Source organism: Marmota marmota, unplaced genomic scaffold (genome assembly GCF_001458135.2).
Source record: "Marmota marmota marmota unplaced genomic scaffold, marMar, whole genome shotgun sequence".
In the NCBI taxonomy this organism is placed as follows: domain Eukaryota; kingdom Metazoa; phylum Chordata; class Mammalia; order Rodentia; family Sciuridae; genus Marmota; species Marmota marmota.
In genome coordinates, this window is record NW_026000240.1 from 32738296 (window position 1) to 32752614 (window position 14319).

Sequence of the window (14319 nt, forward strand, 5' to 3'; positions counted from 1 at the left end):
AGAAGCAGAAGGTAGAAGGGTATGTCTCTGCACATGGAGAGATCAGTGTATAGGCGATGAAAGAAAGCAAGGTTTCACAATCACGATGAGGAAACCTCTGTGGAGTAGAAGTGGGGAATGAGTAGTATCCAGAAGGAATGCCCTCTTTCAGGAGAAATGGAAACCCCATGGGATCCCAAGAAGGGATATTTCAGATAATTATTCAGTGAGGCTACATGCTAAGTCAAGTGGAATACATAAGTGGGGAAAGAATACGAAATACAGAAATAAAAAATGTCTTGTGAAAATTCGTTCATTCCAACTGTCATTTATAGCACATTAATTCTGAGATAATTTAAATATTCCCCAATATGAGGGAAATGCTAATCAAGTCATGACAGAAACACTTTTCACCTGAAGTTTATAAAGAATATATATATATATATATATATATATATATATATATATATATATATATACATATATATATACACACACACACACACACACACACACACACACAATATAAACACAAAGGAAAAAGGGGGGAAATTCAATATGGAGGCTGCCTCTGATAAGAATCAGAGGGTATATCTGAATAGACCAGTTATATAGGTCAAATTTTACTTAAACTCAGTGATGGGTTGATAAAAGCTTGTGTTTATGATAGTATTCACTACATCTTTTCCAGGGTCTTGGATATTTCATGATATATTTTTTAAGATTTAAAAAAGTATTGATTTTAGTTTAAGATGACGTGCTGATACGCACATTACAAGGGTTTCCAAAAGTTCAGATTGTAGCATCGTGAAGAGAAAAACATCTGAATGATTAACCACAGTGCTCACTTGTCTACTCAGCCATATTATGGGCTTTGGGTTGCAGGATTTATCTGTATAGCTCTTCTATTCAGAGTTGCATTTCTAAGACAGCTGACTTCTTGTCGTTGTACGTGTTAGAATTCTAATGTTTATCTTGAAATACTGTTTGTCGAAAAAAATTAAATATGTCATGATAAAAAATGCACAAGGCATGCAAATGAAAAAGCACAAAATTAAAAAGCAAATCTTCCTTCTCCCAAGGCAGCCTGAGAAAAGAATGCTTCTCATAAAATTCCAAAAAAAAAAAAATTCTGTACTTACAAGTAGACATAAATATATTGTTTTGTAAACTCAAGCAGGAGCATACTATAAACACTGTCATACATTTTTATGTTTTACTCAGTTTTTTTTCTTGAAGATTTTTAAAGATCAGCAGAAATAGGTGTATCTGACTTTTTTTTAAAAGTGTATAAAGTAAAAAAAAAGTATATAAAGTAGAAAGTTTGTGCTATGATGTTGTTCTTCTAAAATTTGCAAAATTATGTGGGAGAATAATTTGTCCCAAATATGGAAAAAGAAAAAAATGATAAGTCCCCATTTTTAAAAATATTACACTAGGGGCTGGGGATGTGGCTCAAGCGGTAGTGCGCTTGCCTGGCATGTGTGCAGCCCGGGTTCAATCCTCAGCACCACATACAAACAAAGATGTTGTGTCCGGCGAAAACTAAAAAATAAATATTAAAAAATTCTCTCTCTCTCCCTCTCTCTCTCTCTTTAAAAAAAAAATATTACACTAGAACATTTTGTAACAAGCCCATGGGACACTTTTCTGACTTTCTCTAGAAGAGAGATTGCCATCATATGTTAGGAAAGTTCAATAAAATAATGGTTTCTTTGGCTACTGGAACTATGGATCATTTTTCCTCTACATTTTACTTTATATTCCCAAATTTCTGTAGTAAATGTTACTTTTATGGGCTTTTTTTTCCAAAGTAGGAAGTAGATGAGAGGAGGCTATAAATAAAGCCTTCTCACAATAGATCTGGATGTAATAAAGATTCTTTCTTAAAAGATTAATCATTTTCTCACTTCAGCAGTAAATAGCATTTTGCAGCCAACATAGTAAACGAATTATCTGGGCAGATGCTGGAGCCATTGGGTAAAAGATTGTTGGGAAATAGGAAATTTATAGTCTCAGAGTATCATTCCCATTCGAAGAAAGGAAAAGCATGCTTGCCGTGGAGAAATCTGGCGAACATAATCCAATGTTCGAACTTAATGTCACCAATATGACCCAAATCAACACTGTATCCCTGCCCATCATTAATAAATGTACAGCACCACTAAGTCTCTGCCAAAAATGCTTAGCCTGACTGTAGTTATGGAGAAACCATCAGATGAATCCTAATTGAGGTAAATTTAGCCAAATAACTAGTCTGGAATGTCAATGTCACAAATAACTGGGCCACTGATGTGATTGAAAGATACCAAAGAGGCAAGACACCAGAAACAACTGCTTAATCCTCAGCTACACGCTGGAACAACAACAAAAAAAAAAAAAAAACAGGCATAAAGAACATCATTGAGTGTTATGGATCGAGTATTTATGTCTCTTCTCAAAAAAACTCATTCTGAAATCTTGACCCCCAAAGTGAAGACAGTAGGAAAGGAATGCCAGTCAGTCATAAGGGTGGAGCCCTCCTGAATAAGATTAGTGCCCTTACAAAAGAGGCCTGAAGGAGCACCCTGTCTTTCCTCTATGTGAGACCATAGCCAAAATACTTATTTAAGAATCAGGAAATGGGCCTTCACCAGATGCCAAATCTTCAGTGCTTTGGTCTTAGAATTCCCAACCTCCAGAACTGTGAAAAATGCATGCTATTTGGGGTACCCAGTCTATTGCATTCTGTTATAGTGACCCAAACTAAGACATGGGACAAGTGTAGAAATTTGATTACGGACTGTGTATTAGAAAATAATGTTGTACAAATATTGTTTCTCGAGTGTGATAATTATATTGTACTAATATAGAATGATGTCCTTTTTCTAAGAATACACTTGAGCATATAGATATACACATACATGCATTTGTATAAAGAGATATAAAGCAAATATAGTAATAGTGGGGTTCATTCTTGCAACTAAAATTTATTTTTCATAGATTTGAAATTTTTCAAAATTAGAAGTTAGGGTAAAAAGAAATGCATAATTTCTAATGATATGGAAGTTTTCTACAAATTTGAACTCACATTGAATAGTGTTTTATAAATCTACCGTTTTTATTTAATGTTGCAACATGGTGTTTTCCATGTCAAGAAATAGTCTTCTATATTATTTTTCACTGCCTAGAAATATTCCATTGTGCAGAAGCACCAGGATGCATATAAGCTACTATTAGACATTTGAGTATTTTCAATTTTTTACTATTTTAAAAATCACCACAGTGATCACCCTTGCTGCTAAATCTGTGTTGGTCCATGATTAGCTTCTGGGTGAAGTGCTAGGCCTAGAAAGACTAGAAATTAAGCTATGGCAGACACAGTGGTGGCCTACACAATAGTCTCTCCCTTTTCCTCCTTAATATGAAAATCTGTTGTGTTTAGAACAACAATATACCCAACTCCAGGGCTGTAGATACAGCTCAGTAGTAAAGCACTTACCTACCATGCTTGAGGCCCTGAGTTCAATCCCCAGGACAAAAAAAAAAAAAAAAAAAAAAAAACCTCCAATGGGTGAATGAGAATAGATCTAAGCCAATCATGGTGATCACATTTCCTTTATTCAGAGATTTGCTTTCTCTGGATCCCGTGAAATTGGGCAGTTATGCTCAATTTTCTAATGAGCTTAGAAAACAATATTGTTGAAAACACCCAGATGAAAGGAAAGTCCCTTTCCTCCTGGCATTTTATATAAAAGTAAAGACAAAATGCTCAAAGCTGCCAGGCCTACAGACATATGCTGACATACTGAGGAGGGAGCGTGGAAAGAAAGGGACTGTGTCTCTGACAAATCACTGAGTCTCAATGGCATCATTGAGATGGTGTGTCAAATCTGAAATCACCTAAACTTGGGTTTCAAACATATTACTACTTAACACTACTAGACAAATTTTCTAAGAGTCATATATATAATAAGTAAATACATATATGTATTATATATGTATATATATAATATATATTATACATATATATGTATATGTATATTTTTTTAAACAGCAATGCTAACTGATTTATTTGCCTATTGCCTTTCCAAAAGTTAAGCTCATTTTCATTCTCCCCAGAAGTGTTTATTTCACACTCCTGACTGACATGACTGATTCCCTGATACTAAATATATAATAAAGTTTCTCCTTGTTGGAATGACTGCTTTACCCATCCAAATTGTAACATTGAATCTGTTCTTAGGTTCATCTCAGAAATAATTCCAAGGGAAGACTGCCCCCTAGAGGTCCATCTCCTGATAGTACTGAGGCTAGAATGTCAGTATCCACAGCTGCAGGCTTATGTAACTGGTGAGAGTTACTTCTGTTATCCAAGTCTATTCAAAGGAGTTAGTTAGCACCCTTCTTTGAGCACAGCATGGGAGCAGAAGCCATGAGATACAAACTCAATATGGCATTGCCTCAGAGGATTACAATTTCCATGTACACACACAATTCAGGGCTGATGTTCAAAGTTAACCCTTGGCTAAAATCAAGGAGGGAGGCATCTGAAAGCTGTGAGCATGTGTAGCGATAGTACTGTGGCAGGCAGAGCACTGGACAGTTTGTCTATAGGCCTGGGTTTCTCCCCAGCAGTAAACCTTGAGCCAACCATAGAACAAGTTCATCTTATCTCAGATCACAATCTTTCTTCCCATGACAACCTCTAACTCATGGAAATCAATCTCCATTCTTCCCATCTTACAGATGGGCACCAGATGGGTTGCTTCCCTACTGTCTCCTTAGCCCAATCCTGTCGATAATTGAGTGTCCCTTCACAGAGCTCTCTGGTCACAACACCAAAGGAAACATTCTCAATAGGGTCTGTTCAAAACAACTGTAATTAATGACAGGATGAAATATTCTTATAGTCAACTCCCAGTGGTTTTCTCACATAGCTACATAATAATGACCTTGTTACAAACTGAATTTAACTTAGGATCTGGACATATATAACATGGATGCTATCTAGCCACAATCTAGGAAGGAGAGTCAATGTCCTACAGTTTTGTTAAAGGATGCAGAACTGGGATTGGAAGAAAATAGAGGTTCCTAGGCTCTTTTCTAGTTGCAAATATTGTGCTATGCAGACCTCATTCCTGGAAATTAGGAATGGTGAAATGTGAGGACTGAAGCACTTGGATTTATTTTAGTCATTCTTCAGAATCATGCATTTTAATGTCTGGGACATAAAAATCTAAAATTGGCTTCCAAGAAATTAGCATCTGTCAAGTTAACAAGTCTTTTTTCTTCTGTGATGTCTTCTATCATAGTGCTTCCAGTCTTTAGAGCTAGACAAAGATCTCCTCTTTTAAAAAATGGCTAGTACCCAATACACATCAATCAGCTCTGACTACAAAGAAAAGCAAGCCGGTGACATGATAATTGCAAGCATCTTTTAAATTTTATAATTGGAAAATTTTTTAAAGTGGAAGAATCCTAGGCATCCTTGAGTCAGATGCTTTCATTTGCTAATGAGGAAACCAAGAACAAAAGAGGTAAAATAACTTGTAAAGTATTACTAATGTTGTGGGAGATAGTTTTTTTTTTTTTTTCCTGTACAAATTCTAAGACAAGAACACAAGAACAAGATGTAAGCAGAGATAACCAGTCAGGACTCCTGTGTCCATGGATGATGGAATCCCACAGGTTTGTTCCCTGGCTTGCTAAGCAGAGTGCCCAAATTTCTACACCAGAAGCATTTGTTCCCATGCATACCAGTCCCCCCAATTAAACAGAGGTCATCTTACCTGATGCCCACGCCTTCCTTTTTCCCCCTTAGGTCCTTGAATGTGACTATCCGTTCCAGGATCCCCCTGAGAATATAAAATGTCGCTTATTCAAACGGACAACAACCAAATTAAAAAGAAAAAAAATATTACAGGAAAAGTTCCTTAAAAAGAAAACAACAACAAACACACACACACACACAACCAAAGTGGACCCTTTTTATTGTCCAGACCCATCCAGTAATCCCAGATACCTGATACAATTAAAATTCCAACCTATTTATGAACCCAAATGTTCTGTGACACGGGTTTTACTCTCAAATCTCTCGTTTGTTGCAGTGCAGTAAAGACAGACTGAACAGATGCCTCATTAATGAATAAAAAATGGCTCTCACCTTGTGCCACAAGCAAACATTTCTCAAATCCCTGGAATTAAAGCAGAAGAAATCCCCCAATCTTTACTCACAGGATCTCCTCTTAACCCAGGCTCTCCACGCTCTCCAGATTGTCCTGGTGGTCCTGTCAAGCCCTTAAATCACAAAGAAAAAAAAAAAATGTGTCACTTTTCAAAATCTCTTGTTGCCTAAAAGGAAAGGAACTCTAAGAGGAAAAAGAAAAAATCAGGCTCAAAGAGCAACTTGGTACTTGAACTTGAAAGCATTCACTGTGGAAAAGGCAAGGTCAAGCAGTAGGAAAGATGTTTTGTTGGAACCTTCCATATGATCAGCCTTAGGTGTGCTTCACCTCACTTCTCAGGAATTAACCCACTTGCATATGAGGGACTTGAGGCTCTGGGAAGCTGGACTCATAACTCCCTAATATCAAATTTCTTGATTTTTTTTCACTAATTCCTGATTCTCTCTGCAGAAACACACATAAATAAGGGGGAAGGGGAGTTTTCTCCATCATGGATGCAGGCAGGATTAATGGAGTAAGACCTCATGGGGAAAAAAATAAATAAAAGGAGAAAGAGAATGATGTTTTCAGAGTGGGCATGCAAAAGGAACATTCAGGGGGGCAGGAGTAATACAATCTGACTTAATTGGGATTAATGAAGAGAGTGGTTAAACAGCCTTGGATGTAAGACTAAATCATCAGTGACAGGGAGCCATGAAAAACTTGTGAGCTAGACAGTGACACAATTATGTCTCTAAAGCACAAAAAGTGAAGTCCCTGGATTTACATTCTCCATTTCACTATCTCCATTTCACTATCAGGTCCTAAGTAAACATTCCAAACAGTCATCTAACATTCATTGTCCTTTAACTCTCAATCTAGTCTCTAAACCACTAAATGATTCTTTCCCACAGCTTAAAAATAAATTGTTGATATCAGTTTACCCAGTAGAAATGAGAACAGAATGCCTTCATATTTTACCCAATTTCCCCTATTTCCTTTTTCTCCAGATGATCCTGCGACTCCACGATCACCCTAGGAAAAGAAAAAGAAATATATAAAGAATCTTGGGCTGGGGATGTGGCTCAAGCGGTAGCGTGCTCGCCTGGCATGCACGGGGCGCTGGGTTCGATCCTCAGCACCACATAAAAATAAAATAAAGATGTTGTGTCCACCGAAAACTAAAATACTAAAAAAAAAAAAAAAAAAAAAAAAAAAAAGAATCTGTATTCTATTAGTCATTCCAGAAAATTCTTTCGGGTAGTTTCACATTTTTAACCAAAAACAGGAAATCACTTTATCACAACAGAGTGACAGACTAGATCCTTTGAACAACCTTTCCCCAAAAAACAACCGTAAATTCCAGATAAATTAAAATATATTTTAGATACATTAATAAGACAATAAAGAAAAAAGAGAAATCCTTTGTTCAGAATAAAGACAAAGCAGGATCCAGAGAGAGAAGAGCTCTTGGTTAAGAACTTATTGTGGGGCTGGGGATGTGGCTCAAGTGGTAGCGCGCTCGCCTGGCATGCGTGCGGCCCAGGTTCCATCCTCAGCACCACATACAAACAATGATGTTGTGTCCGCCGATAACTAAAAAATAAATATTAAAAAAAAAAAAGAACTTATTGTGATATGTGTGTGTGTGTGTGTGTGTGTGTGTGTTTTCAAGAGAGAAAGAGATAGAGAGGAGAAAGACCTCAGGCTGACAATTTATGTTACTGGTCCCGGGAACTAGTGCCACTAGGAATGTGGCTGAAGCAAACAACATCAACTCAGGTTTTAATGACTTCTTAAAGATAAAGTTCCATTAAAAACTGTTAATTTTTTAACTGATGGAACTTTATCTTTAAGAAGTCATTAAAACCTAAGTTGATGTTGTTTGACTTTTGTTAATCAAAAGTCACAACACACAGGAGGGACACACCATGTCGGAGAAGCCAGCAGAAACAACACATGATAGAATCAGACCCACATTGACTACAGATATTGGAATTATCATATACAGAATATAAAATAAGTATATTCAAACTTCTAATTAGACTGTTAGGTCGGTGGCAGCGACTTGGTGGCGACTTAGTGGCAACTTAGAACAAAGCAGCCCGCGCCGAAAAATAACATCAATCAGATGCCGGCGGAAACGCCTGTCAATCACCCAGATCTCCTGACTAATGCCTGTCAATCAACAGGACCCCCCGGCCAATCCTGGAGTTCAGCCAACTCCCCTGACCAACTTCAAGGGGGCAAGGGACCCTAGAAATACCTTTTCCTGTCCCAAGCCCTTCCCTTCCTGCTGTAAGCCCCATAAAAGTCCAGTCCAGTAGAGCTTCCACACAGTTTCTCCTCAGACCCTTCTCCTGTCCCCTCTGTGGGTCTGATAGAGTTCCGCCCGGGAGTGATATCTCAATAAAGCCTGTTCAGCGGCCCTTTTAAATCTGCCTCCTTTGGCCATTGCCTGCCCCGACTGATCTGACATAGACTTCTATAAAAAAGATAATAGAGAAAATAGGTGCTCTACTTTGGATGTTGAATGTCCCCTGAAAGACCCACATGTTTAGGTTTGGTGCCAGAGTGGCAGTGTTGTGAAAAGCTATGGACGTTTAAGAGGTGGAGCCTAGTGGGAGGCCTCTAGGTCACTGAAGGAAATTGTGGGATCCTGGATCCTTCCTCTTCCTCTTTTCCTTTTGCTTCCTGGCCATGCTCCACCACATGCTCCCCACTATTACTTTCCAGCACCCCTACCAGGGGTCTAAAATTAAGGGGTCCACCCAATCATAGACTGAATCTCTAGAGCCATAAGCCAAAATTAACCTTTTATCTTTATAAATTAATTATCTCAGATATTTTTATAATGATGAAAAGTTGGTTAACACAATAGGAAAGATAAAGATTTCCATATGATGATCTTCTAAGGATTTTCTAAGACATAAATACTCAGAAATAAAATACCAAAGAAATAAAATACCAAATAATTTAAGAAATAAAATACCAAATAATTAATATGTGATATCAGAGGAGGGTAAAGTTAGGTTTTTGGATCCTTGTATTTTGGAGATAAGAATAAATAACATTTGAACTTAACCACTGTTGAGTATACACGTCAAAATCTCTAGACAATCAGGAAAAGCTATGCTCACTATAAGAGTATAAATGCCAGACTGGTCAAGGGGAAAACAAAATGAAATACTTCCATACCTGTTCTCCATCCAAGCCATCAACACCTTCCTCACCAGCGTCGCCCTGTGGAGCAAAGGAAGATCAGAGTTAGACACAAGAGAAATAGGGGTACGTGGATATTTCTTTGATGTTAACTTCCTTAATAACTTATTTTCCAGTTGATAGAAGAATCTAGACCTTCTGAAACAACAGCTACATAGAGCATGCAATTATTAAAAGGTGATTATGGGCTGAGGTTGTGGCTCAGTGGTAGAGCACTTGCCTCACCTGTGTGAGGCACAGGGTTCAATTCTCAGTACGGCATATAAATAAATAAATAAAATAAAGGTCCATCAACAACTAAAAAAAAAAACAGTCAGCAAGGCTTGAACACAATAATATATGTCATTGCCTCAAAACTGAAATACTTGTCTTACAAACAGTCAATAGTCACTTATTAGCATGGTGGTTCAGATATTAATAAGATCTGCCCCACTCCTTTGCCTAAAATTTAAAAGCCTCACCCCATCAAGCAAAGGAAAAGGGCTTGGAATCAGTATTGTGTTTCCCAAAGAGATTGCTATCCAGTTTTAGAAGAGTAGAGACAGTTACCTACCTTCTCTCCTGAAAATCCTCTTGCTCCCTAAAATTAAGAAGAAATAAGAATAATTGAGCTGAAGAAATAAGAATAAATTTCCTTTGGAGATATGTGTGTGTGTGTGTGTGTGTCTGTCTGTCTGTCTGTCTGTCTCCAAAGGAAATTAAATCAGCATGCCAAAGAAATACCTGCATGCCCGTGTTTATTGCAGCATTATTCAAATAGCTAAGATATGGAATCAACCTAGGTGCCCATCAATTGATAAAGAAAATGTGGTGAATATATACAATGCAATATTATTCAGCCATAAAGAAGAAAGAAATCCTGTCATTTGCAGCAAAGTGAATGGAACGGGAGGGCATTAAGTAAAATAAGCCAGACACAGAAAGGCAAGTACCATATGTTTTCTCTTACATGTGGATGTTTAAAAAAAAAAATTGACCTGAATGTAGAATAGTGATTACTAGAGGTTGGGAAGGCTGCAGGGCTGGGGAAATGGAAAATGGGGAAGGCTGGATTTGATTAGTGCACAGAGTATGTACATATGGAAAAATCACACTGAACCCCACTAACAGATACATTTAATACATGTTAATCAAAAATAAAATAGGGCCGAGGACATAACTCAGGTCAATCCCCTGTACTGCAAAATAAAATAAAAAGAATTTGACTTGGGTGAGGATATAGCTTAGTTGGTAGAAGAATTTGGCTTGAATGAGATTTTTGAAATTTTGTTTCATTTAGGAAGCCATGTTGCCTGATTTGAAGAAAATGTATGTATTAGATCAAAATGAAGATTAGATCAAAATGACAAGGCTTTCCTTGTCCAGCAAATGTGATGGGTTTCACAGTTCTCTGATTACTACAACCCTCCTTTTCCTGTGACCTGGAGAAAACCACCTTGCTACTCCTCACAGAGTAGGCAAAATAGCAGCACCCTGCCACTTATTTTTGTAAAGATTTTTTTTTTCAAATGAAAGTGAGAATACACTGGTTAGCAAGAGTGGGAAGACTTCAAGGAACAACAGGGCAAAGTAACTGGAAAGGTAACTTGTTAGAATATACAGGACATGGTCATTGTGATCAAGAAAACCCTAAGACTTTTATATTGAATACATTCTACTGTCGTGTATAAGCAAAAAAGAACAAATAAAATTTTTCAAAAGACTTTACATTGTATGAATTTTTTTTCTTACCTTATCAAAAGAGATTCTCCAATAATGAAAGGTTGAGGCACCTGGAATGCAATCACTCAAAAAGGTGCCCCACCTGTATCCCCTTAGCCATTAAAATCTCAGTATTCTTGAACCTACCTTCCAATTACAAGCACTCTCGGCTCTTTTGCTGAGGTTTTTTTCCTGGGACTTAAAACCTGCTTTGCCTACATGCATGACAGGCCAAAGAGCTGGGGGAATTAAGGCCTCCTAGCATCAGCCCTCGATAATGCCTGATAGGATGTAGTATACAAACACCCAGCAACTTCACCCTTCAAATGGGAAAACATCAAGGTGCATGTTCAACACTGGCTGCCAGAGTCCCTAGGGAGGAGTGATCTGCATCTGCCCACAGCAGTGATCTGCTAATGCATCGTTTGGGGTCACATTTCCTCCATATCTTATTCACTTCCTTACTCCTCTGCTACTGTTTGCTAGGATCATCTCCCAGTAAGCTGTGTGCAGTTGATTCCTTTTCTGAGGCTTTACTTCTGGGAAGCCTTCAGTCTAAAGAGAAGCTAAGCCTCCATAATTATACTGAAGAATGAAGATTTTTCTTGAACTCAAGGGTTGAAACAAAGAAAGGGAAAGAATCCCACAGCTTGAGGTCACACTCACCTTAGGTCCCCTCACACCCATGCATCCTTCCTCACCTCGAGGTCCAGGAAGACCCGGGGGGCCTCTTTCTCCCTGTGAAGACAGATACAAGTGGAGACCATCAAGAAACTGCCTCTGTGACCACCAGCCAGTTCAAACCACAGTGTCCTTAACAATCTGACTGCCTTGCAGGCAATCTGATCAGGTCTCTGAAGCACTTATGACAATGCTCCAGATAACACAGATTCTAATTCAACTTAGCACTTATGACAGTGAGGGTTTTGTGGGGGTTTTTGTTGTTGTTGTTGTTGTTTGTTTGTCTTTTATGTATTAGAATCTCCTGCCATGTTGTGAGCTTCACAATGTCTCATTTATTTATCGCTCAGTTCCCTGCCCCAAACCTCTTGCCTGACATACAGCAGACATCAATCAGAATTTGGAGAATGACTCACTGAATTATATTAGCAAATAGAAGCTTTTCATCTAAGCATTGAATAAGGAAGGGAATCATGCCTTTTGCCAAAATGATTAAATATGAATTAGAAAGTCTCACACAACCCATGAGCTTCAATCAAAAGAAAATCTACATTTGTAACATCTAATTTAGACTTAATAAGTTCAGAAAATACAGAAGCTGCTTGGGACTATAAATAGGCACATGATAAAGTGAGAAGCACTCTGGATCCTTTTATTAAGAACCTGAATTCAGGTCTGAGTTCTGCTTCCAACTTGTTTGGTGACCTTGGACTGTTACATGATTCCACGAATCACAATTGTCCCCATTTATGAATGTGGATCCAGATAACACTGATTCTAATGATCTCACAGGATTGCTACATTGACTACAGGAGATACCATATAGAAAATACTTCACAAACCATGTGACTGGACAAATGAGGTGCTCTATATTTAAAGGTAGCAGGCAGGCAGGGTGGCCTGTAATCCCAGCTGCTTGGGAGGCTGAGGCAGGAGGATCACAAGTTCAAAGTCAGCCTCAGCAATTTAGCAAGGACCTAAGCAACTCGGCGAGAGGGCTGGGAATGTGGGTCAGTGGTTAAACACCCCTAGGTTCAATCCCTGGTGCCAAAAAATAATAGTAATAATAATTAAAAATAAAAATAAAGGTAGCAAGAGATAATTTAAAAACACAGGTACTGGCATCAAACAGGTTTGGACACATCTACAACATTCTTATTTTTAATATTTATTTTTTAAAAGTAGCTGGACACAATACCTTTATTTGTTTTTTTTTTTTTTTTATGTGATGCTGAGGATTGAACCCAGGGCCTCGCATATGCTAGACGAGCGCTCTACCACTAAGCCACAATCCCAGCCCCTACAACATTCTTTATATGATCTTTAGCAGGTCACTCTCTGCACATTCCTACCACCCCATCTATAAAATGAAACTATTCATATATACATGAGGGTTGTGACAAATATCAAATGTAATAACATACACAAAATGCCTAAAGCAAGGCTTGATACTAAATACTGTCTGTTCTCTTCCCTTCTCCCTAGTCTACCTGCATTTCTAAGTTAAGTGGATGGTGTTTAAGTTTCATCTGGAGAAGTTAATCTTAATGTTTCTACCATACTAAGCCACTCACTCAACATTGATACATTTTTTAAATTTATAGAATTCGTGAGTCTGGCACATTGTATTTTCCAAAGCTGGACATCAATATCTCCCATCCCACACTCTGTGACCTGCCACTCCTCCATCTAAGAGGAGTCTGATTCCCTCCGCTTGAATGTGGTCTGGCCTCGGTGATTGGCTTCCAACCAGCAGAATGAGAGAGACATTGTGAGGCTACTTTCTGAGACTCTGTCAGCAGCCTCGTAGTTTCACACAGGGGGACCTTCCCTGTAGGGATGCTCCCTCTCACACCCAGCAGCCCTGAGGTTCATGCTCAGCCTGTCCTTCCACCATCCCAGCAAAGGGTCCGGACAAGTGATAGAAGATGCCACCTTGGCATTGGGTCCTCTGGTCCCAGCTTCTACAGCCCAAGAAGTTCTTATCAACTCATCTGAAACCCCAGATATAGAGAAAAGAGCCATCCTACTTCTGTTCCCTTTTTGGCTTCCCCACCCACAGATTCCATGAACATAATAAAATTATTACTTTATGCCACAAAGTTGGAAGGGGTTTCAGGAGAAAGGAAATCAGTTAGTAAGAGGTAACCAGAACAATGAGCTATTTGCATTCATAAATCTTCAACTTGATCCTACAAATGGGATTTCAGAGCCCCCTTCTGAAACCATTCCATCTGCACAGACAGGTCTCTGCCTGCCACTGCTCAGGCCAGTGTGACCTGTTCGGGAGAAAAAGACAGTAAGAGCCATTCAGAGGAAAATGCCTGGCAACGTCACCTTTTCTTGAGAGAATGGCATTAAAAAGAAAATGAGACTGGCTAAAACTGCTCTGTCAGATACAGTAGCCACAGCCAGAGTGTCCACTGAGCTTTCAAAATGTGTCTGGTCTAAAGTGGGATGTGCTACAAGTGTACCGTACCAGATCTTGAAGACCAACTTATTTTAAGATATCTCATTAATTTTATATTAATTACATGTTAAAATGATATTTTAGATGTGTTGGGCTTAACAAAACGAATTATTAAAATCA

The 14319-nt window shown here is 38.3% G+C and overlaps 1 protein-coding gene across 1 annotated transcript in view; it reads right to left on the reverse strand.

Annotated features, from left to right (window-relative positions):
- LOC107143408 (collagen alpha-4(VI) chain-like) overlaps positions 1–14319 on the reverse strand; it is a 103464-nt gene that overhangs the window by 42605 nt on the left and 46540 nt on the right. The window contains exons 14-19 of the mRNA XM_015487075.2: positions 11715–11786; positions 9901–9927; positions 9324–9368; positions 7107–7160; positions 6196–6258; positions 5751–5816 (exon numbers count right to left, since the gene is read on the reverse strand). Coding sequence (XP_015342561.1) covers positions 5751–5816; positions 6196–6258; positions 7107–7160; positions 9324–9368; positions 9901–9927; positions 11715–11786 — 327 coding nt within the window. The remainder of the gene's footprint in view (positions 1–5750; positions 5817–6195; positions 6259–7106; positions 7161–9323; positions 9369–9900; positions 9928–11714; positions 11787–14319) is intronic.